This window comes from Rhinatrema bivittatum, chromosome 10 (assembly GCF_901001135.1).
Source record: "Rhinatrema bivittatum chromosome 10, aRhiBiv1.1, whole genome shotgun sequence".
In the NCBI taxonomy this organism is placed as follows: Eukaryota; Metazoa; Chordata; class Amphibia; order Gymnophiona; family Rhinatrematidae; genus Rhinatrema; species Rhinatrema bivittatum.
In genome coordinates this window covers 93,920,688-93,946,293 of record NC_042624.1, presented here as the reverse complement: position 1 = coordinate 93,946,293, position 25,606 = coordinate 93,920,688, and the positions used below count along the sequence as shown (strand labels likewise).

Below are 25,606 nucleotides of genomic sequence, written 5' to 3'. Positions count from 1 at the left end.
CTGGACGCCATGCCTCCACTGCTGCTGTCTGCCGCATGTGCGCTCGCACGAGCTTTGTAGGTCCTGTGGTGGGACACCCCTGCGGTGCCTGTTGAAGATGTCACCCACTCAGGGACCTTAAACCCTGTTTGAACCACTGACCAGCGCCTTTGCAACAGGTCTTCTGCTCTCTTTCTGCAGGGCTTGTTGCTAGTGTGTTCTTGTGCTTCCCTGCCTGTTCCAGCCCCTTTTCTCTTATTCCTTTTCCTTTCCTGGTTTGGTCTCTGTGTCTGTCTGTGCCTGGTTCTTCTCTGCCTCTTAGCTGCCCTATGTTGTCCTCCCTTTGGAATTGCTCTTAGCCTGCCTTGACCCCGGACTGGACCTCGTCTCTGTCTTGTTCTTAGTTCAGCCTGCAAGTCCTGCCGACCATAAGAATCTGCAGACTCAATCCAAGTGGGGAGGTGATTGGTTAAGGGAAGACCTCGGCTCATGGTGATTCAGCTGCTGCCTGTTAAGGCCTCTTGTGTGTGTGCACAGAATAGGCTGTGCAAACTTAGCAGTGGTCCAAGAGCTTACTCCTCAGCTGGTGAGACACAGTACACACAAGCTCAGTGGGGCAGGGACTTAAATTTGGGAACCCTGTCACAAGGCAAAAAAAAGACTATTTTTCAAAAAGATTGAGGCAGGCAGATAATCACCCTTGGCAACAGGGCAAGGGAAGGGAGAGAGTCCAGGGCCAAGCTGGGTCTGGGTAGATAACTATCAAAGAAGACAACAGAGACAGGCCAAGGGTCGGGGCAGGCAGTGGGCAAGATGATCAGGTCCTGGCAAATGTCAGTGGTTGGCAGCAAGCAAGAGTAGTCAAGGTCCAGGCAAAGATTAGTGGTAAGAAGTCAGTTCGAGGCAAGAGCAGGAGCAAGGCAGGAAGGACTGGTTGAAGCAAAGTAGGCTGGAGAGGAAGGGCAAGGCAAGCTTAGACAAGATGAGGCAAGGCAAGGCTGAGGCAGACACGAACACAGGCAATACATACTGCAAAGCAGAAGACTCGTTGCTGAGTAGCTGACTGGGAGCGCGGCTAGGGTTTAAATCCCCAGCCAGCTCTGATGTCATCTCCTGGAACTGGAGGCATTTACCCACCATGGGGCCTTTGAGTACAGGTGCACACCTAAGGGGCCAGTGTGAGAGACTTGGTGGCATTCCACCGCAGTGCAGACTCGCGGGGGTGAGTATGGCCAGTCATGGGGGCTTTCCTGTGACCGGCCAAACATAACATAGTAACATAGAATTGATGGCAGAAAAGGACTAAATGGTCCATCCAATCAGCCCAGCAAGCTTCTTATAGTAGTATTTGCTGCACTATGCAGGTTACCCCATGTTTCTCTTAAGGGTAGCAATTGCCACTCTGTGCATTTATTCGATGAGCATCCTTGAAAATTTTGACAGTGTCAATGTGTTTTGCTTATGCACTTGGCCTTAGAAGCAGCCCTGTACTCTTTCACTTATATCTGCATATTACTACCCAGACTGTAACAAGTCTATTCAACGATACTTAGCTGTTGACTATTTCAATGCCCTATATCAGGACTGTACCATTACATTTTTCAGATGCCTTCAACTTATCTAAAATGCAACTGGAAAACTTCTCTTTGGGCCCAAAAGAATGATTGTTACCCTACTTCACTGGTTACCTATAGTCTTAGAATTATATTCAAAATGCTATTTCTTTGTACAGGGTGGCCCATGGAAATGTAGCTCGCCTCCAATACCAGTGCCACGCAGGCAGGCTACTTTTCCATGGGCCACCCTGTATATAAGGGCTTATATAGGGGTTGCCCTCACCGCTTAGTTGATCATTTATGGTCTTATAATCCATCTTGAGTTTTGAATTCATCCCAGCAAGACCTGTTCATGATCCTGCTCTTGTCTGTTATCAGACTGGAATTGACTTATTGAACAGCCTGTAGCTGCCCTCTTTCTGTGGAATTGCTTCCCAAATATTTTAGGATCAAAAACAATATAGTGTATTCAACATAGCGCACAGCTTGACCCGTAGTTGGATGCTTTTTTTGGACATGCCAAAATAATTCCCAATGCAAAAATGGGATTAGCGCATTCAAAACGTGCATCTAAACCAGCACGTAGCTAATAGCGCTCATCATATGTAAATGCCATGTAGATGAGGCTATTAGTTGCTACCCCTTATACAAAAAATTACTGTGCGCCCAACACTTACGTTTTAACTCGCAAAAATTAAATCAGCCCCAGAGCTGGCAAGTCTTGATGCACCCAAGCCTCCACAACAAAGCATAAAATACTGCTATAAATGCTACTTTTGTGTGTAAATCCTTTTGAAAATTACCTCCATTATGTGTAGGTTGTGATTTTCTCTGTTTATGATTGTTAGCAATATATTATGAATAGTCTATTGTGTTATTTTGTACTTAAATTTGTGATTTTTATTTTTTGTAAACTGTTTTAATGTTTTTTAGGGAATTGCAATAAAGTAGAATAAGTAACAGTAAACTAGTTTGTAATTAAGTGGATCATAATTGTTAGTCTGCTCTACTGTGTTATAGTTACATCTTCGTCTGTAGCCTCAGCTTACTCTGCTGCATCAGTTATTGTAGCTGTAGTGGAAGGAAGAGGACTTGCCAGAGGTGAAATAGGAATGGCTAGCATTGATTTAAAAAATCCTGAGGTGATACTATCACAGTTTGCAGACAATACAACGTATGCTAAGGTAAATTTCAAACAAATGAAGCTGAATTATTTTATGAAGAAAGGATAACACTTGAAAGTTGGTCACAGATGCATTATTAGTCCAGAAGAAAAATATCATTTACAATGGACCCTCTAGTTACAACTGGCTTGCCGGTTTCGCACCCAATAGCGCCACCATAAGAGGTGTAGCTATTGGGAGCGAAATAGGACGCGAAAAGGGCCTTACCTTTTCGTCGTCTGCGGCGGCTTCGCGGAGTCGGCCCCGGTGACGGGCCGACTCCGCCCCCATTTTGGTATCGCATGCGAAAAGGGACATTTCACATGCGAAATGTCCCTTACCGCGTGCGATACATTTAGAAAATAAGGCCCAAAGTCTTGAGTTACAACCTGAATGCTGGCCAAGGCCATGTGTATCCGCTCGTGCGTGCGGTTGCTTCTAACTGGGCGTTTTTTCCTGTCAATCGCGTTTTTTTTGGGCTTGGTGGGTGGGACTTCTACTCTGCTGTTGCAGTGATTGGCTGCTGCTGCTGCCGATGAGGCCTGTCCATTTCAGGCGCACCCAGAGCTGCAAATGTTCACAGGAGCACATAGGCAGACCCGGCACGGCATTGCAGCAAGCAACAGCATCACTGGTGACCAAGGAAGCTTCTGTGCAGCAGCAGAAAGGGAGTGTAGCACTCAGCTGGCTACAGCAAGGTATCAGGAGGGGAGGGGTGAGTATGCTGGGAGGGGGAAATGAGTGTTTGGGGGCCAGAAATCAGCTCTGAGGGGGGAATCCTCCCCCTCCTCCCTTCCTGCAAGCCAAAGATGTCAACTTGAATGGTGAGTACAGTATGAAATTGTTTCTGGTAAGCTAGGCTGATTTTATAACTTTTTGTTGAGTGCACTAGGAAAATTATAGGTGTTTCTGATAATTACACACATTATGCAACCCTTTTTTATTATGAAAATGTTAGGTAAGGGGTGCTTTGGGAGATTCGGAATGCATTAAGGGGCGGATTTTAAAACCCCTGCGCGCCGGTGCGCCTATTTTGCATAGGCCGCTGGCGCGCGTAAAGGCCCGGGACGTGCGTAAGTCCCGGGGCTTTCGAAATGGGGAGGGAGGGGGCGTGTCCGGGGCGTTCCCGAAACGACGCGGCGTTCCGGGGGCGTGGCGCCGGCCCGGGGGCGTGGTCGAGGCCTCTGGACCACGCCCCCGGGACCGGAGGACCGAGCGGGGCTGCCGGCGACGCGCGCAAAGTTACGCCTGCTTTCAGCAGGCGTAACTTTGCCGACAAAGGTAAGGGGGGGGGGGGGGTTAGGTAGGGGAAGGGAGGGGAAGGTGGGGGGAAGGCGAAGAAAAGTTCCCTCCGAGGCCGCTCCGAAATCGGAGCGGCCTCGGAGGGAACAGGCAGGCCGCGCTGGGCTCTGTGCGCGCAGGTTGCACAAATGTGCACCCCCTTGCGTGCGCCGACCCCGGATTTTATAAGATACGCGCGGCTACGCGCGTATCTTATAAAATCTGGTATACTTTTGTTCGCGCCACCGGTGCGAACCAAAGTACCCGCGCACGTAGTGTTTGAAAATCCGCCCCTATGGGTATTTCCATTATTTCTTATGGAAAAAGTAGTCTTGACTTTCAACCAACTTGAGTTACAACTAGCCCTCTGGAATGAATTGAGTTCGTAAGTCAAGGGTCCACTGTACAACCTGTTTGCTGATCCTCAATTGTTTTATGGAAATTTAACTGATTAAAAATTGCTGTTGAAAAATTAAGCTCTTAAATACATATGGCTAATGTAAATGAGGCTGCTCAGACCTTAATTAATGAATCCATTGTAATTAGGCATGTTCTATAATAGTAGTAACATAAAAAAGCATTAATTTATTTCTTGTCTTGGAACTATTTTTTTTAATGTTAAAAAAAAATAGTTATTGAATATTTGCATATGTTTCTATACATTTTTACATGACTGTTTCATATGAATTAATTATATTGTCTTTTAAGTACTTGTCCCAGCTAATGGAAAATCACTTTGCATTTATAAAAGATAAATTATATTTAGTAATCATTTTAAGCAAATTAATTGTTGTAGTAGAGCAATTGCAAATGCTACAATGTAAATAATCATTTCCCAGCCCAGTAGAAACAAACTGTTTAATCAAATGTAATCCATTGATCCTGGTGCAGATTAAAATGCATTGTGCAGTAAAATTTGGAATTAGGGAAGAGTGCCGTGGCAGTCCTCCCATGAATCACACTTAGCTGGGTTTCATGGCAGGCACAGCCACAGAAAGAGAACCTGGGGAGCCATAGGAGTGAGTCTAGCTTGTGCTTTCCCCATGGCTGGATCCCTCCCTTGGCTTGGGGAAAGATCCAGTTGGCCTAGTTTGCCCTGGCACAATATGCTGACTGGTACTGTTTAGGGCATAATCACCATTGCTTGGACATATAGCCCTTTTCCTTGTTAAATTATTTTCAGAGGTGTGGCTGTTATTTTTCCAGTGATTCTTGACATATCTCTTATCAGGCTCGTGTGGCAGAAAAGGGGTGGCAAGTCAGCAGTCTTGGCTACCCATGTTGTCATATACTTTGAAAGACAAAAATCCAAGTAATCATAAGAACATAGGAAATTGCCATGCTGGGTCAGATCAAGGGTCCATCAAGCCCAGCACCCTGTTTCCAAAAGAGGCCAAAACCAGGCCACAAGAACCTGACAATTACCCAAACATTAAGAAGATCCCATGCTACTGATGCAATTAATAGCAGTGGCTATTCCCTAAGTAAAATTGATTAATAGCCATTAATGGACTTCTCCTCCAAGAACTTATCCAAACCTTTTTTGAACTGCACTAACCACATCCTCTGGCAACAAATTCCAGAGCTTTATTGTGCGTTGAGTGAAAAAGAATTTTCTCTGATTAGTCTTAAATGTGCTACTTGCTAACTTCATGGAATGCCCCCTAGTCCTTCTATTATTCGAAAGTGAAAATAACCGAGTCAAAATAACAGAGTATCCTGGGATACTGTCTTTATAAACAAAGCCCTGTGTGGTGTTTCTGAAAATATAGCCTGGAATGTCTAAATATTTTTAATGACCTTTGAAATATGGTTTTAGGTAATCACCAAACTCAAGATTTTGACACCATTAGAAATAATAATGTCAAACACTGCTTGTGATAAGGGGAACACAACTAAATTGTTCAGTCTGATATCAGAAAACTTCAAGGTAATTTATTTTTAAAATAATTTAATAAATGTAAACCCATATGCATTAAGTTTCCACTGTGATTATTTCTGAATGCTTCTTTTTTAAAAAGAGCGCAGAGCGGGTTCTGAGAAGAATCTTGCATAAGTGCATTTGTATAATCAAATCTATCTGATGAAAATAAACTATGCATCAGAACTATTGTTGTTACTGAATTATGTGGGTTATGACAGGTACAGGATTTTGTGTGTTGTGAGGCTTGATGCCAAAAGCAAAGTTCCTGCAGCAATTGAGACAAGCATTAAAATTCTTAAATGCACACCTGGTAATGTTGTTGCATGAATATAATGGTTTGGGGACCACATAATTCAGCTTTTACTATTTTTTTTAATTTTGAAAAAAGGTTTATTAAAACATTTCAGCAAGACAATTTGTCAATTTTTCTGTTTATTCCAACTATCCTAATTGTGGACCAGAACATATTCTGATGTTATAAGCAAGCATCGTTAAATTTGCCATTCTGTTTGTTACATTTATTTATTTATTTATTTCAGATTTTTATATACCGGCATTCGAGACAGCAGTCACATCGTGCTGGTTCACATAAAACAGGGGTGCATAGTAAACATAACTATAACAATGGTGCGGAAAAGACAGTTACATATAACAGGGTGATAAGAACTTGGCTGGAAGGAAGATCTTTGTTGTGTGTGCATTGATGGATTTGAAAACACATTGTGACCCAATGCTCTCTGATAACTCATAGTACTTGGTATTTCTGTGCCATTTTAAAAATAGGATTCTCCATGAACAGGCAGGTGGCTCAGCCACACGTGCTAGTAATGTTATATGATGGCTATGAGAAGGGAGGAGGAATTAGGAAAAAGGAAAACTAATCTTTAGTAACTCATTTCATGAAAAGCATACTTCACCTCAAGCCTCCCATAAGATCACCTGCACTTCCTTGGGATCTCAATGTAATCCTCACTCATTTGAATCAAATGCCTTTGATTCACAAGTACTTAGCTTAACTATTTAATCTGCAAAGTAGTATTTCTTGTTTACATCACCTCCAATAGAAGAGTAAGAAAACTTCAAGTAATGGTGACGTACCCACTTTACACAAAATTCTGTATTAATAGAGTAATTTTGGATACACACTCTAAGTTTCTTCTGAAGGTAGTCTCTGATTAATTTAGAACTCTAGTCCATATTCAAAACAATTTAGCTGGATAACTCAAGTTATCCGGCTAAATGAATATTTGGACACTTATCCACTAAATTCTAAGCAAATAACTTTCTATCCAGCTAAAGTTTGGCTTGGATAAGTTAGGGGCATTCTGGGGATTTAACTGGGAGGAGCTGAATTAGCTGGATAATTTATCTGGCTCAATCTGGTTGTCTTGTAGACCTGTCCTAAAGTTAGTAGGATAAACTTATCCAGCAGATTTTAGGATAACTGGATATATTCAGGGGAATAACTGTGCCACTGAGTATATAGTCTAAGTTTGTCAGGTAAGTTTATCTGGCTAACATGCCGAGCTGCACAGTGGTTAAATATTGACCATCTATTATTCTTCCTACTTTCTTTCCAGGCATCACACTCTTAGATCTGAATTAGCTTCTACATACCTTAGGTTGTAAAGAGCACTGTCTTTCTATATCAGCAGAAGTAAAGGTGTTAGAAAGTCCACCCTGCTGTATGTCTTATTTAAGCCTAACAGACCTGGACTAGCAGTTGATGAATGGTCAACTGGAAATTGGATTTCGCACTGTATCTCAGTTTGCTACACAAAAGTAAAAGCACACCATGTAAGCTATGGCAGTATCCATAGCTCTCCTTGGTTGTACTTCAGCTAAAGACTTGCGTCAAACTGCCACATGGAATTTGGTGCACAATTTACTTCTCGCTACTGCTTGGATACTGACTCTCTCCATGATAGTAAATTTGGCCAGTCAGTATTAAGAGTCTACTCCTGTGTCGGCTTCATCAACGCTGAGAGGTCGCAGGGAGCCCCTTGACACACTTCCCCTGGCTGTTCCTCTCGCCAGTACCTCCAAGTATCGCGGGGACGGTGACAGATCATCGATTTCTCCGCTCTCCCGGACATTGGGATCTTCTGCTTCCTCGGCACTGGGGAAAGACTGAGCTGAGCACTGAGGGAGATCCCGCAAGCATCGCCACTGGTCACCGTTGACACATGGCTCCGTTTCTGGAGCAGCACTGGTGACCGCCAGGCCACCACTGAAGTGACACTGGCCATCCGAGGCCCTATCCTCTGATGCCCCTGGTAGTCCTAGGCGTTTCCCACTGACACCGATGCTGGCCACCGTGCTACCTTGGAGACCTGAGGAAGAGCTACTGACACCTTGTCCCCCTCCCTCGGTCCTGGCCACTCCGGACTTTCAGGAGGAGTTGGACCGCAGGGTGCAATCCGTGGTGTTTAAGGCTCTCCAGAGCGTTGAGCTGCCAGTGCCACTGGCCCCCATACCGGTGCCCGAGCCTCCGCCATCAATAGGGACCCAGTTGGCATGGATGATGAAGCTGATCCTTATTCCCTGGAGGATGGAACCATATAGAATAATGATGTTGGCTCTAATCTCGCAAACACGGAAGATGCTAGGGATGCCAGGTGCTAATTCCATTTTAGTTTCTTTACATGAAGCATTATGGATGCTATTCAAGAATTGATTAATCTTGAATGGAGTGCCCTGGAAGGTAATTTTAAAGGGGGACGAGCCTTAGAAGCGCTGTACCTCCTGGATCTGGCGGCAAGAGAGCAGTTGTGCTTTCTGAAAGTGTATGCTCTGATGTGTGCCTTCACCAAGCAGGTGACAATCCTTGTAGAAAGGGGAGCAGCATTGAAGGATGCACAGGATAGGAGAGTTGAGGCTATCCTTAAGCAAGCTTTGAGGTGGTGGCAGTGAATTTGCAGATAGCCTCTTGCTGCTTGCTTGCTCTTGCTTGCTTCTCTCTCAGGAAGTTGATGAGTCTGGTTTGAATTCCAAGGCAGTGATGGAACCAGCAGCTGCCCTTTTGGCGGTTGCAGGCTGCGACCTGGTGGACACTTCTCCCAGAGAGGTGGCTTCGGTGACAGTGGCCAGGCGTCAACTATGGTTGAGGAATTGGTTGGCTGATACAATTTTGAAGTCTAATCTTATGATATTGCCTTTTAAAGGATCACTCTTGTTTGGAAGTTAAAAAAAAAAAAAAAAAAAGACAATAAATGGTGAATCCCAGGTTCCTTGGTTACCAAAAGATTAAAAGCAGGTGCCACATTTGTTGGGCATGAGAGGTTGTGCTAGGGGATTCAAACATTTTCGACCCCACAGAGGAGCCGTTTCTCAGAGGGCTTGACCTTTGTGTAGCTCTTAATCCTTCATCCCAGGAAGCCCAGATGGGGATGTGCCGACCCACCCCTAGGAACAGGAGATAGGGGGGGGTCACCTGTCTCTCCTTTTTTTCGGAGGTGGGTCAAGATCACGTCAGACTAGTGGGTTCTGGAGGTGATAAGAGATGGCTATGCTCTAGAGTTTCCCAGCGTTCCTTGGGACATTTTCGTGGTGTCTCCCTGTAGCTCTCTGCAGAAGAGACAGGCAGTGGAGTGAACATTGTCAAGGCTCCTCAGCCTGCGGGTCGTGATCCCAGTGCCCCTGTCACAAGAAAATATGGGCTGATATTTCCTTTATTTCATTGTATCTAAGAAGGAGCGTTTCTATCACCCAATTCTGGATCTCAAGGGAGTCAACCATCTTTTGCGAGTGACTCTTTCCCACATAGAAACCTCACACTCGCTGATAATAGCAGTACAGTCGAGGGGAGTTTAAGTTTCGGGATTGGTGCAGGTGCGACTATTGACAGAAACAATATACCAGATGGTGTGGTCTTATCTACAGATCCTCAGGTTGATGGCAGCCACCCTAGAGGTGGTTCCATGAACAAGTGCGCTTATGTGGCTTCAGTTTCCAGTGGAGATCAGCATCCAACTGCAGTGGTAGTTGCAAGCAGATCATCTATCGAAGAGCATTCCCCTATGAACACTGGACTGGTTAGTACTCATGATGGATGCGAGCCTCCAGGGTTGGGGGAGCTCAGCATCAAGGAGTTGACAGCACAAAAGCACTGGAGGACAGAGGAGTATCTCTGGATCATCATTCGGCTGGAAGCCCTTGTCATTCGGTTGGCATGCTTACGACTCATCGACTGCTTGCAGGGTTGAGTGGTCCGAATGATGTTGAACAATGTCACGACAGTGGCTTACATCAATTGCCAAGGAGGAATCAAGAGCCAGCAAGTGTTGCAGGAAATAGCCCACTCATGGATTGGGTGGAAGTACATCTTCATGAGATCTCAGCCTCACATATTGTAGGAAAAGACAATGTAAGAGTTGACTTTATCCCAGGACAAGCAGGATGATAGTCCTCACATATGGGTGACATCAACGATGGAGCCCCCTCACGGAAAAACTTCTGTCAAAGTTTCTAGAAACTTTTGCCTGGCACACTGAGCCTACTGAGCATGCCCAGCATGCCATGATCCCTGCAAACACAGAGGTCTCCCTCCAGTCTCGTTTGTAGCAAAAAAGTACGAGCGAAAAAATAAAATAATAAAACGTAACAGACCCAACTCCGCGGGGTGGCAGGTGGGTTTCTTGAGGACTACATCCTGCTGTCCTGGGATAACACCTATTACAAGGTAAGCAATTTTGCTTTATCCCAGGACAAGCAGGATGATAGTCCTCACATATGGGTGATTAGTAAGCTACAGGCTGACTTTCTTGAATCAGTCAATGGTACATAACTCGTGCAACAGGCACAACAACTGATGTGCCATTGACGAAGATGAGGCAGCCTGAATCACGGCAGATGATTGTGGAAGGAGTTGGTATTACACTGGGAATAGGTTTTTCAAGACAGATTGTCCGAAGACAGAGTCTTGTCTTCCTTCCTTATCTAAGCAATAATGAGCTGCAAAGGTATGCAACGAACTCCAAGTAGCAGCCTTGCAAATATCTGCAATAGGTACAGAACGGTAGTGTGCTATGGATGTTGACATAGCCCAAATTGAGTGCGCCTTTACTCGCCCTTGGAGAGGAAGGCCTGCTTTTTCATAACAGAATTCGATAACAGTCTGCTAGCCAGTTGGAGAGAGTTTGCTTTCCTACTGCAACTCCTGGTTTATTTTTGTCAAAAGAAACAGAGTTGAGTGGATTTTCTATGGACTGCAGTGCGATCAAGGTAAAAGGCGAGTGCACGCTTACAGTCCAAGGTGTGCAAGGTTCTCTCCCCCTGGTGAGAATGAGGCCTTGGGAAGAAAGTGGGTAAAACAATGGATTGGTTGAGGTGAAAATCCGTTACCACTTTAGGCAGGAATTTTGGGTGAGTGCGTAAGACCACTCGGTCGTGCAGGAACCTGGTATAGGGTGAGTAAGTGACCAGTGCTTGTAACTCACTGACCCTCCTAGCCGATGTGATAGCTATGAGGAAAAATACTTTCCATGTAAGAAATTTCACCTCGCAGGAATGCAAAGGCTCAAACGGAGAGTGCATGAGTCTTGCAAGTACTACATTAAGGTCCCATTCCGTAACCTCTCATAAATCGACTGACTAGGGGTTGTGCTGAAATTGGGGCATCCCCTATCAGTTTATGATATGCTGTTATAGCACTGAGGTGTACATGTACAGAAGAAGTCTGGAGTCCAGATTCTGAAAGGTGCCATAAATAATCTAGTAAAGATGAAGTGGAACAAGAAAAAGGGTCAACACTGTTTTGCGTGCACCATTTAGTAAATCTAGTCCATTTGAAACTGTAAAATTTACGTGTGGAAGACTTTCGTGAAGCTATGAGAACCTGGGAGACTGGCGTTGAAAGATTGAGTGGTTTAGAATCAAGCTTTCAACATCCATGCTGTCAAAGCAAGTGTTTGCAGGTTCAGGTGGTGTAACTTGCCTCGATTTTGAGTTATGAGAGTGGGTGCTGTGCCCAGGCGAATTGGGTCTCTGATCGAGAGGTCGAGAAGTATTGGGAATCAAACTTGTTGAGGCCAATACGGGGCTATGAGGATCATTATCCCCTTGTCCTGTTGGAGCTTCACGAGAGTCTTGGCGATGAGCGGGATCGGAGGATACGCATACAGAAGGCCTGTGTTCCAGGGGCGAGCAAAGGCATCCTTGGGGAACATTTGTCGATGACTGTGGCGGGAGCAAAACCTTTCCACTTTGTGATTCAGTTTGGACGCAAAGAGGTCTATGGTTAGTTGACCCCAGCGTTGAAAGATTTTGCTCGCTACACAGGGATCCAGAGACCATTTGTGTGGATGTCCGCTAGGACATTTTGTATGTCTGCTAGGTACGTGGCCTTGAGACTCATGGAGTGTGCTAAGGCCCAGGCCCAAATCTGCACTGCTTCCTGACAGAGGCGATAGGAGCATGTGCCTCCTTGTTATGTAGCACATTGCCACTGTGTTGTCTGTCTGTATCAACACAACCTTGTGGGATAGGCAGTCCTTGAAGGCATAGAGGGCATATCGCATTGCTCGAAGCTCCAAAAAGTTTATTTGACAATTGCGTTCGAGTGGGGACCATGTACCTTGAGTCTGAAGGTTGTTTACATGCGCTCCCCATCCGAAGTGGGATGCATCCATGGTTAGAGTTACTTGAGGGAGTCGGTTGCTGGAATGGTAAGCCGATTGGTTTGTCTACCATCGAAGTGAGAGACGTAAATTGTCTGTGATTCGAATCATGGTCGACAGAGGCTAAATTGCTTGCAGCCATTGAGACTTTAAGGTCCATTGAGTCCTTCTCATGGCTAACTTTGCCATAGGTGTTACATGAACTGTAGACGCCATGTGGCCTAACAGGGTTAGGAAATGCAGAGCAGGGGCGAATTTGCAGGCACTCAAGTGATTTGCCAGAGTCGCTAGATTGTTGGCACGGTGGCTTGGAAGAAAAGCTTTTGTGACTGTGGTATTGAGGTCTGCTCTGATGAAAGTAAGGAGCTGAGACGGGGTCAAATGTGATTTCTGGTAGTTGATTAGAAACCCCAAGGAATGCAGGAGGGATATGGTGCTCTGGAGTGCAGCAAGAGCTCCTTGCTTGGATGGATTCCTGCTGAGCCAGTCGTCTAGGTATGGAAAAACATGAATGCTGTTTTTACTCAAATGTGCGGCTGCGACTGCCATGCATTTTGTGAATACTTGAGGTGCTGAGGCCAGTCCAAATGGTAGGACTCGATACTGAAAATGTCCTTTCCCCATTACAAATCGCAGGTACTTTCGATGATGTGGGGAAATGGGAATGTGAGCGTAGGCATCTTGAAGGTCCAGTGAACAGAGCCAATCCCTTAGTTGCAACAAGGGAAGAATGGTCCCCAGGGAAACCATTCGGAATTTTTCTTTGTGCAGAAATTTGTTGAGATTGCGGAGGTCTAGTATGGGACGGAGGCCGCTTGTTTTCTTTGGAATGAGAAAATAGCGGGAGTAGAATCCTCTGCCCTGTTGAGACCGGGGAACTGTTTCTACAGCCTGGTAGTCAACAGGGTGGAAAGTTCTGATTGTAGTTGAGATGTTATGATGCTGTGGGACCAAAGACGGGTGGAGACTCTGGGGGTAGCGTTTGAAATTTGAGACAGTATCCTCTTTTTAGGATAGCTAAGACCCATTGGTCTGTTGTGATGAGGCTCCATTGGTGTTGGAAGTAATGGAGCCGACCTCCTACGGGCAAATTGGTTTGAGGATTGTGGGAAAAGCTGCTCTCCTCTGGCGCAGATTTCAAAAACAAGATGCAGGTGTCGACTGTGGAGGTGGCTGAGCCTTAGCCTATTTTGGCTGACGTGAACGTCCTCTCTGAGGTTGATGGAAAGGTCGTGCAGAGGAGGTAGGAGGATAGTACCTACGAGGTCTGTAAAAAGGGTGCCTAGTGTCACGCCTAGCAGGTTTTCGTGCAGAGGATGCTGGATCCGATCGTAACTTAGACAGTTGACGTAGTGTCTCGTGATGATCTTTAAGTAAAGATACCATGGCCTGTACCTTCTCTCCAAAGAGGTTGTCTCCTGCGCATGGAAGGTCCACGAGTCTTTCTTGGACTTCTATTCTGAGATCGGAAGCCTTCAGCCAACCCCACCTCCATGCACTAATTCCCGTAGCTGATAAACGGGCTGAAGTCTCGAAAGAATCATATGTGGCCCTCACTTCAGGTTTTCCTGACTCTAGTCCTTTGTCAACAAGGGCGTTGAGTGCTTGTTGTTGTTGAGGAAGGGAATCTGCTAATTCCTGGACCTGTTTCCATAAATTCCTTTGATATTGGGTCATGTATAGCTGGTATGCAGCTATATGTTTCACCAGCATGGACCCCTGTAACACCTTTCTTCCTAAAGTATCAAGGAATCTATGTTCCTTTCCTGGAGGAGTAGATGAATGTGGCTTCTGCTTCCTTGTCTTTTTCTGGGCATATTCCACAACAAAAGAATTATGTGGTAACTGTGGCTTTTGAAAACCTGGTGTATGTTGGACCAGGTAGGTAGCGTCTGTTCTCCTATTAACTGCAGGCACAGAACAGGGATGCTCCCAAAGGCGGTGTTGAAACTCTAGAAGAACTTCATGGATAGGTATTGCCATTACCTCCTTTGGTGCATCTACAAATTGTAGGACCTTTAGTGTCTTATGTCTAGTATCCTCTTCAGCCAGCAGTTCAAATGGAATGGTATCTGCCATTTCTTTAACAAAGTGTTGGAAAGGTAGGTCCTCTGGTGGAGAAGGTTCAGATGGGAGGTCATCACTGTCCGTATTAGAATCAGTATCGACATCCTCCCAAGTATTTGGTGGCTGCTGGAAATAAGATCCAGAAGGATGTGTAGAATCCTGTGGAAGAGGATGCTTTTTTCATCGATGCAGATCTTGGTATTTGAGTTGGAATCTGCTTTGGCTTCGATGGAGGCAGAAAAGGTCTCGACGGAGAACCGAAGGGCACTGATGGTATTGACGGGAATCGGCCAATAAAATCTCCCGATGGACCAGGCTGTGAGGGCATCAATGGACTAGGAAATAGCATTGAAGGCCTCTATGGAAAACGGGTCTTTTGTAAGCCCGATGGTCCAGGTGTATGATCCGAGTCATGGTCATCGTTTTCAGATGAACCTGGAATCGGAATTGGTGGTGCCGTCCGTGGTTGTGGGTGTAAAGATGGCTCCCATATGTGAGGACTACAAGGTAATACACAATCCACAAGGAGTGCAAGAAGACTATAGGTCCAATAATTTCATCTTCAAAAATATTTATTTTAAACGTTCAAAGGAGCCACTCCTATTTTTAATTCATGCACAAGTAAATGACTGCTTCAGGGTCCCCCGACACGGACCCCGTGTTTCGCCCGAAGGCTGCGTCGGGAGGGACAGTCTATAATTTTGACAAAAGCTTAAAGTCAGCTGAGGAATTCACACAGCTAAAGCGGCAAGGAGCTGACTTTAAGCTTTAAGCTTTTGTCAAAATTATAGACTGTCCCTCCCGACGCAGCCTTCGGGCGAAACACGGGGTCCGTGTCGGGGGACCCTGAAGCAGTCATTTACTTGTGCATGAATTAAAAATAGGAGTGGCTCCTTTGAACGTTTAAAATAAATATTTTTGAAGATGAAATTATTGGACCTATAGTCTTCTTGCACTCCTTGTGGATTGTGTATATGAATTGTGGAGTGCAGCATTGCTCCTTCTCTATATTAGGACTACAAGGTAAGCAATTTTGCTTTCTTAGCAGACAGTCTGGATCCAGGAGAATAGGAATTGTCAAATGAAGTGTTCCATCTCATAGTGAATTACTGGTGCCTCTTGTTTCTAGACTTGCTGGCGACATCACACAATGCGAAGATTCCTTGCTTCTTCAGTCGCAGGTGAGATCTGAAATCTTTAGGCATCGCTGCCCTCATACAGGAGTGGCTGGAAGGCAAGATTCTGTATGCCTTTTCCCCATGGCCCATGTTGGGCAGAATGATTCGGAGATTGAGAGAGACACGGGGATGGTGCTTCTGGTGGTGCCAGATTGACTCAGGAGGCCGTGGTATGCAGATCTGCGGAGGCTGCTGGTGAACTCTCCTCTCTGATTACCGGTCCTCTTGGATCTGCTGTGGCAGTGGCCTATTGTTCATGAAGATTAACTCGATTTTGTCTTACGGTATGGCCCTTGAGAGGGCTCGGTTGCTGCATTGTGGATACATCCCTGCTGTGACTTCCACCCTGCTTCAAGCGCAAAAGTTTTCCACTTCCTTATCCTGTATTCGGGTTTGGTGAGTGTTTGAGGCTTGGTGTGAGGAACCGTCCTCGTTCGGTTAAGATTCCGCTCATTTTGGATTTTTTTGCAGGATGGGTTGATTAAGAGTTTGCCCCTTAATTTCTTGAAGGTACAAGTGGCGGCTGTTGCCTGTTTCTGAGGTCAGGTCAATAGTGAACCTTTCTCGGCCCATCTGGATGTGGCCCATTCTTAAAAGGGGTGAAGCATCTTCGCCCTTCCTTGTGGTTGCCGCTGCTCTTGTGGAGTCTTAATCTGGTTCTGGATTTTCTGGAGGGTCCCACCTTCTGACCACTGCTTAGCCTCTCCTTGAGGTTACTTACTTTTAAGTTGGTGTTTCTTGTGGCGATTTGTTCTGCGCGCAGTTTCCAAACTGCAGGCCTTGTCTTGCTGGGAACCATTTCTGAGAGTGACTCAGAAGGCGATATAGCAGCGAACTGTTCCATCCTTTGTTTGCCAAAGGTGGTCTTGGAATTTCATTTGAATCAATCAATTTCCCTGCCAACACTGGACAGGGAGAAAGATGTGGATAAATATCACCTGTTATGGACCTTGAATGTCAAGTGGCATATCATTAGGTATTTGGAGGTTTCTAAACCTCTCAGGAAGAAGGACTGGCTGTTTATACTCCACGGTTGTAGTAAACAGGGTGAGTTGGCGTTGCGGGCTACGATAGCCCGCAACGCCATTATCATGGCCTCGTATGCGAATGTTGAGCAGCCCTAGTCAGGTTAGGGCTCATTTCAATAGAGCTCAGGCAGTGTCATGGGTGGAGATTAGATTGTTGTCTCCTGTCGAGATTTGCCGAGCTGCAATGTTGTTCTCCTTACACACCTTTTCCAGGCATTACCGCCTGGATGTGCAGGCCCAGAAGGACACAGCCTTCACACGTACGGTGTTGATCAGACCACGGGCAGCCTTCTGCCCTGTTCGGGAGTAACTTTGGTACATTCCGCTGTTGTTGTGGATCAATCTGTCAGAGTGCTAAAAAAAAAAAAAAAAAGGAGAAATTACTACTTACCTGATAATTTCCTTTTCTCTAGTGAAGACAGTTTAATCCACCTTCCTGCCCTTGGCTGCTGGATGGTGGTTCTATTGTCCACCTGAGTGGCTGCATCTCCAGGGATTACTGGAAAGTGTCAGATTTAGTCCCTGGATTGGTGATATTACACTCCTTGTCTGAACTCTGTTTTCCTGTTAACTGAGTGTTTGAATGGTTGCATGTTAATAGTTATGATCATGTATTGTTTAGTTGTCCACAGTTGGCTTTTGCAGAAAATACTGGCGGGCTGATGTCAGTGCAGGGATTTATATATGCCGTGATGTTAGCTTTGCTCCATTTCCATCTGCTGGTAGAAGTGCATAACTCACTGGTGTGGATTAACCTGTCTTAATTTTCTTTTTTTTTTTTTTTTAAAATGATCAGGTAAGTAGTAATTTCTTCTTACTTTTGAAAAATATTGCTAAACTACATGTATTGACTAATTTACTGTGCCGGTTATGTTTATTTTAAACTAAAGCCCAGTTTGGCAAAACAGTATCTAATAGATTTAAACAATCTTTTGAAATCATTTTTTTCTCCCCCCAGAATGTAACGTTCACTACAGTACAAAGGAAATATTTCAATGAAACAAAAGGTCTGGAATACATCGAACAGTTGTGTACATCTGAATTCAGCACAGTCATAATGGAGGTTCAGTCTAAGTATGCATGAGAAAATAATTTGATTCCATATGGAGATTTAGATTTTTGTTATCAAAGATAACAGAAGGTCAAACAATTGTAGTTCTATATTTTAAAATAATGTTTATGAGAAAATGGAGTAATTTTGGATGGCTCATGTGGTAGTTGACTATAACAAAACATTCTCTTCTATACTAGTAATATAACACAGTAGAATGCTGGTTCTCAACCTTCTATATCTATTGTACCGATTTAAAGTGAAATTGTATTGTATATCCTCAGAGTCACAAATAATTCACTACAGATTTTATTTTGACATTTTACTGTGATATCTGGGTCTATTTTTCAATTGGTATTTAACTGCTAAACCACAAACACTCCTCTCCCTAACAATAATGTTGCTGAATAAAAATGTCTAGGAGGAAGTGACATTGATGCCACAAAGCTGGAGTACAGAGGTGGAGGGTACATTTCTCGTGGTACTTTGTTGGCTTCCTAACAAATAGGCACCAGTTTGAAGCTTCAGGGAGGTACAGAGAGAGCTGAGGCAGGTGGAAGGGAGTACCCCACAGCTTAAATTTACATTGCAGTCCTTGAAATGCATTCCAAAAACTACTGATCACAGATTGTGTCCACCTACCAAAGGAGGAGCAAAGTGTCTTCTAGAACAGACTGGCAAACCTAGAGAAAGTCTTTAAACTAGGATTGTCTGGGATAGGTGAAAAATGCCCTTGGGTAAGTATAAGTTCTCAGGTAAGTAAAACATTCTCATGCATAGAAATGGGGGGGGCATGGTAACATCTGGAAAGCTGTGTTTTCTCTTCAGTCAGACTAGTCCAGACGTATGGGTTATGCCCACTATCTAGCAGATGGAGACATTTATAGGTTCACTGACATCACCCTATGTAAGTATCCATACTGACCTCAGTCTGCCAGTATTCTCCGTTTCCCATGCTGTTTGGCTGAGGCTTGGTTAGGCTAGGAATAAAAAAAAGGTGAAAGGCTTGTACGCTCTCCCTCAGTTGAGCACAGCTTGTGCTACATGGCTTCCATCTTTTTTTTTTTTTTTTTTTTATATTTGGAATTTGGGCTAGCATGTTTTTAGCCTCCCTGCCTCTTTGGTCTCCCTCTCCCCCACTTGAATTTGGAGTCTCCTCCAAAAAAGAAAGAGCTTTCTGGTTCCCTTTTGGGGGGGGGGGGGGCGGGGAGCGGGGTTTGATAAAGTAAAAAAATAAAGGAAGAGAAAAGGCAGGAGACCAGCTCAGTACCAGCCTGGAGTGTGCTGCAATCAAGGGCACCGGATTGGTCAGTCTTGGGGAGTGGAACAGAGTTCTTCCTGCTGCAGTGTGAGCTTGTGCCTGTGATCATAATCTCCAGGTTTATGGAGAAAACGCCATGTTGTGCGGGTAATGCGGGTTAATGGAGGCCTGTGTGCGAACGAAGGAGAGAGAAAGCCAGCGGAGTAGTAGAACTGACACTTGGGAAGTTGCATTTGCAGGGCTGACATACTGTTCCCACTGGTAGGGTTTCAACCTCAGTAAAGATGTAGGCTATTTTGGGAGCATGGCTGGGAGAAAGGAAGATGGAGTCTCCCTCAGTCCCACAGTATAATGTCAGATTTATCCTCCATGGAGCAGTCAACTTTTTGCTGGTTTGACTGCATCTCCTTCCCATTCTGCTCTGAAAGCCCCTTAGCATGGGCATCAGTTTCTAAATAATTTTTAAAATGTATATATTAGGCTTTTTGCATGGGACAGAGTTTGGTCTCAGGATCCATTCCAGTGCTGCCACCTCCTCAGGATCTGTCAACAGGTACAGAAATAGGACCAGAAAGCAGGAGGAGAGGAACAGAGATGTTAGAATCTTCTGGATCTGAGGATTCCTAGGATGGTTTCTAGGTTTTAGGAGATGCTGGTAATGAATTCTCACCTGAGGGAAAAGATGGCTCTGCTACAGTGACCTCTTTCACAAGAATGAAATATCTTCTTTAATTTCTCAGTCCTTGTGGAATTTAAAGATTGCGAAGTTAAAAAAAAAAAAAAAAAAGAAGCAGAATCAGGTTCTTCTGAAGATCCTATTATGGTCAGTTTCAGAAAAAGATCAAAGTCCTTTCCCATGCATAAGACTGTTAAAGACTTACTTAATCTTGAATGGGTTTCTCCAGAAGCAAATTTTAAGTTCCCTGTACGTACCCGGATCAGTCCAGACCGTGGGTTGAGCTTCCTGACCAGCAGATGGAGACAGACCAAAACTGAAAGGGTATCCTATATCAGGACAGAGCCTACCCTGCAGCCCTTCAGTATTTGTCTCCAGCAGATGGATCAGCTAACCCTGCGATCTCCTGATTTGGGCTAGTCAGCCTTTTTCCTTTTCTTCCTTTGGGATCAAGCAAGTACTAATTTCCTTCGGGATTCTCTTAGGATTTTTCCAATTAAAAAAAAAATGTTTAATTTTAATTAATTTTTGTTCCTCTCCTTTTTGCAGGAGACGGTCCCATCTCCTGGCTCTTGCCAGACTTAGGGGGGCTTTGCTCCTTGTGCTGGGCATAGCCTAAGTCCGTGATTGCTTCCCTGGTGTGTGGACCAAGGCTGGTGGTCCAGTCATTCGTCTCCCTCCCTCTGGCTGCCTAGGGAGCTCAGTGCTCCATTGCCTTCCTTTTCCCTCAGTTTTTGGCTTCATTCTTGACAGCGGAAAAATAAATAAATAAGTAAAGAACTTCAGCTTTTTTTCTCTTAGGATCTAGCCGGCAGCCAGACACAGAGGAGCATGCAGGGTTCACTCTCCTGCTCCGCTCCTGCCGGCAGAGCTTTTAGGCAGTTATTTTTAGACATCAGCTGTTTCTTTTCTTTAGCTCGCGGCTCCTCTTTGTTGGGAATGCCGCGGCCAAATGCCTGCCTAGCCTGTGGGAGCCCTCGTTGTGCCTATCGCGCGAGGGGCTCTGCCCTGCCTGCCTAGGAAGGACCCTCCTTGGCAGGGCAGGCAAATTTACCTCGGGGACGAAATTCCCGCGCATGGCTAGGCCATTCCCGGGTCGGCAAACCGTGGGAACGGCGGCCATCTTGGTGATTTTGGCAGCTTCCAATTCGGAGCTGCCCGGGGCTGGGGAGCAGAATTTACAGGATTTCCCTCCTGATTTAAGCCCCGAGCTGCCCCAGGATGTAGTCCCCGACCTCCCACTCTGGTAAATCCAGGATCCGGTTTTCTTCTGATTTTGTTCTCTTCCTGCATAAATCCTATTTGGCCAGCTTGCAGGAGGAGGAGGAGAACCCTCCCCCAGGCCCCCTTCCTCCGAAAATTCCGTGTCCAACCCTGCTGCCCGGTCTCCCTGTCCCGGAGCCCCAGGGGTCTGTTAGGGTGCAGGTGGTCTTGGGGGTGGCCCCTACTACTGATCCCCCTGTGCCCCTAGTTTCTCCGGATCCGGATCCCGCTACAGATTTGGCGAGCGCACTCCCACCCTTGGAGGGGGATGATCCCAGGGTCCTCCGTATGTTTCAAAGGGAGGAGTTGGAGCCTCTCATCCCCTTTGTCCTTCAGGAGCTGGGGCTGGAGGGGCCCCCTGCGGACACGCTTACGGCCTCTTTACCCAAGGATATGGACCCAGTCCTGGCGGGACTTAGGGCTCTGGCAAGCGCCTTTCCTTTTCACCCCATGCATAAGTTGCTGCTCCTACGGGAATGGGAGGCTCCCGAAGCGGGACTCCGGGTGGGGAGAGCTATGGACAAGCTCTATCCCCTCCCGGAGGAGTGCTTGGACATGTTGAAGATTCCCACCGTTGATTCTTCCGTTTTGGCGGTCACCAAGCACACCACTATCCCTGAGCACCCAGCATCAGCGGCCTCCGGGCCATAGTAAGAGCCTGCTCGCAGTCCTGCCACGAGCAGGATCGCAACAGTACCCCCACCTCAAAAGGGGTCCTCCCTTTTCTTTGGGAGATCCAGGAAGGACAACTGGAACTGAGATGGTGCAGGCGCCTCCTTGCATTAGCCTGGAGGTTGATGCAAAAACATAACTATACTTTGGGGATGGTAAAGTTAATTTTTTGTGATACTAGGTGGTTAACACAAATTGCATTGCTTAATGTGATTTGCATTAGCACCATTTTAATATTAATACATTGCTTTACATGCGACACGGCTCATTAACATTTTTATGCCCTTAGTTCATAATGCCAACCTGGACAAATACATAAATGTGTTCATGCAGCGTTAATGCACGTTAAGCATATTTTTTTTTATTTACACTTCTTAATCTCAAAAATATATAGCTTGATGCATTTTGATCACTTTATAGATATTACTGCTTGGCTGCCGTTGCGGCTTTACTCAAATATGTTGAGTTTATTCAGAATTCGGTTTATGCTCCAAAATCACTCAAGATTTGTTTCCAAGGAAGTGAGCAGACAGCCATGATTGATTCAACATCAGCTCAAAACCTAGAGCTACTTGTTAACAACAGAGACTCAAGGCAAGATTATTTTGTTTAATGCTATTTAAGATTTTTTTGAATCATAAAGATTATCAGATAACCTTTTTTTTAATATAATCATGTATAAGCTTAAAATGAACATGTGTGAGGAATGGCAGAGCTTGGCATCATTTATGCAAAATGAATATTTTCAGGGTGCAATTTTCTAACCGGTTGCATTTGAAAATTTCCTCCAGGTCTTTCTAGACCAGGGATGGCCAACCTTTCATGCACCAAGAGGCAAGAAACTAGAATACACAGTATTAGAAGTTACCACCCAGGAAAAAGATCTAGGCATCATATTGGATAATACATTGAAATTGTCAGCTCAGTGTGCTGTGGTGGTCAAAAAAGCAAATTATGTTAGGAATTATTAGGAAGGGAATAGTGAATAAAACGGAGAATGTCATAATGCTGATATATCACTCCATGGTAAGACCACATCTTGAGTACTGTGTGCAATTCTGGTCACCACATCTCAAAAAAGATATATTTGCACTGGAGAAAATACAGAGAAGGGTGACCAAAATGATAAAGGGGATAAAATGGCTCTCCTATGATGAAAGGGTTAAAGAGGTTAAGGCTGTTCAGCTTGAAGAAGAGATGGCTGAGGGAGGATATGAGAGAGGTCTATAAAATCATGAGAGCACCAGAACAGGTAAATGTGAATCTGTTTACTCTTTCAGATAACCTCATGGAGCACATCTTCAGATGTGCTTCTTGAAGTTAGCAAGTAGCACATTTAAAACAAATCTGAGAACATTTTCATTCAGTGCACAATTAGGCTCTCAAATTTGTTGCTGGAGGATGTGGTTAGGGTAGTTAGTGTAGCTGGGTTTAAAAAAGGTTTGGATAAGTTCCTAGAGGAGAAATCTATAAACTGCTGTTAATCAAGCTGACTTAGGGAATATCTACTGCTATTACTGGCATTAGTAGAATAGGATCTGTTTAATGTTTGGGTACTTGCCAGTACTTGTAACCTGGATTGGCCACAGTTAGAAACAGGATTCTGGGCTTGATGGACCCTTGGTCTAACCCAGCATGGCAAATTTTTATGTTCAGTATCAAAGAGACTCACATTTTAAAGAGTCTGCAGAGAGTGAGTGGGAAGCCCAGAGCCCTTGAAGAGCTAGTTTGCTGTTTCCAATGAGGACTCCACTTCCCTCTCAGCGCCTCCAGTACATAACCAGCCTGTCCCCATCAGTATCTCTTTCTCTCTCAATTCCCTCACCCTGTTCTGACCAGTCTCTCTCCATTGTCTTCCCTCTTTCCACTTGTCTCTCAAACCCCCCAGCCTGTTCTAATCAGTCTGTCTCAATCCTTCCACCAGTCTCTTTCAATCCCCCTACCCTGCCTCCAACAGTCTTGCTCACTGTATCCCTCCACCTGTACAAAGTCTCTCCAATCCAACAGTATGTCTCTCAATCTTTTTACTAGTATCTCTCAATCCCTCTACATGTACCAGTCTCTTTTGCATTCAATTCCCCTACCTTGTGTCTGCCAGTCTCTGTCTCACGTACCCTGCCCCCTAACAGTCTCTCACTTCCTCAACCAGTCTCTTAATCCTTCCACACTCTGTGACTCTCTTTCCACACTGTCCCCACTAGTCCATCTCACAATCTTCCTCTAGTCTGTCTCTCAGTCCTTCTACCCTTTACCTTGTCTGCCTCTTAGCAGCCCCAGGAAAACATCCTCCATGCCACACAAGAATAATGATGGAGGCTCAGTGATTGTAACAGAATACCTTTTGCCCCACTCCATGTGCTACTTTGCACTCCCCCTATCTCCCCATCTTCTGCCAAGCACATCTCTAGTAATAACCATATGTTCCCTGTACGTACCCGGATCAGTCCAGACTCCTGGGTTTTGCCCCCCTCCTAGCAGATGGAGACAGAAGTTTACAAACCAAACTCCGCCTTAACTAGGCTGGTGCCACCTACAGTCTGGCAGTCTTCTTCTGTCTCCTAGCAGGTGGAGGGGGTGCAAATCCTACAGTCTGAGCTGAGGCCTAGTTTTCTGAGTAAAAAAAAAAAAAAAAGATTGAAAAAAAAAAAAAATAAGTAAGAGATCAGATTTTTGATTGGTAGTTTTGATTTGAGAGTTTTTAGGTAGGTAAGTAGGGGCTGAGACCGCAGTGGGGTGCCTGCTGGTCCGCCCGTCCCTCTTCCCAGGTCCCTGGGGGGTTGAGACCGCTGAAGGTGGGCTGAGGGCCCTTGCCAGCGTGTTGTCTGCCTGGGGGTGATACCGGGGAGCCCGGCTCACTCCCCCCAGGTGGTCCCGGAGCCAGAGGTATTTAAAAAAAAAAAAAAAAAAAAAAAGTTATTTAATTTGTGTGTTGGTTTACCGTGCTGGCCGTCTTTCTGTTGTCTTTTTCTGTCCCTTCGGGCGCGCCGTTCGTGATCGCGAGGGCGAAGGGAACGGGGAACAGCTGCGTTTTTGTTTTTTGTAGTCGCCGGGAGAGTTGGGAGCATGCCGCGGCGTCCTGTGTGCAGGGCCTGCGGCGCGGCCCGGCGCCTCTCCCGTGACAGCCTCGGTTCCGGCTGTCTCTCGGGGGGGGGAAGGTGGCTCAGCTGCTCCGCCGCCGCGGAGAGCACGGCAGGCACGAGCAGAGACTCCGGGAAGCTCGTCGGGGGTGAAGGCTGGCCCGTCCCTGCGCAGCGCGGGAACGGGCGCCATTTTGAGCCCGGCGACGTCGGTGGCGGGAAAATCCGCCATTTTGTCCCCTGCACGGCCGAGAAAGGCGGCGTCCGAGGCAGGGAGGGGGAGGGAGGATTTACCTCCCACGTTGTCCCCACAGCGGTCAGTCCCTGAAGGGGGCGCGGCACCGCGGCCGGCGGTGGAGAGCGTGCCGGGGGAGGACCCGGATCTTAGCTCTTCAGACTCCTTTAATTCGGAGTTCGTGTTGGTGATGCACAGGGCTTTTAGAGCGCGGCACATGGCCAGGAAAAGTGCACGGGGTTCGCTGCGCGCAGACCAGGGGTCAGAATTCCGGAAGAGAGTCCGGTCCACTCCGGTGTCGGATCCCTCGGGGGTGGTCCGACCATTCCGGTTGGGAGCGCCACGGGGGGACCCGGATACCGAATCTGAGTCAGATGAACCGGACTAGCAGGATCCGCCGTCCCAGCCGCGAGGCATTGAGGGGGACGGGGATCCGGGAACAGTTGGTCCCAGTATTGGCTACGGGGACGGGGATGACCCTAAGGTAGTGCGCTTGTTAGTGCGCTTGTTTCGCCGGGACGAGCTCGCGCCGTTGATTCCGGCTATCCTGGAGGAACTAGCTATCGAGTTGCCGCAGC

General features: G+C 46.0%; 1 protein-coding gene across 1 annotated transcript in view; it reads left to right on the top strand.

Annotated features, from left to right (window-relative positions):
* Positions 1–25,606, top strand: part of MSH4 (mutS homolog 4) — a 184,508-nt gene that overhangs the window by 12,957 nt on the left and 145,945 nt on the right. The window contains exons 3-6 of the mRNA XM_029618699.1: positions 2,556–2,719; positions 5,799–5,909; positions 17,752–17,867; positions 22,137–22,310. Of these exons, the coding sequence (XP_029474559.1) occupies positions 2,556–2,719; positions 5,799–5,909; positions 17,752–17,867; positions 22,137–22,310 (565 nt within the window). The remainder of the gene's footprint in view (positions 1–2,555; positions 2,720–5,798; positions 5,910–17,751; positions 17,868–22,136; positions 22,311–25,606) is intronic.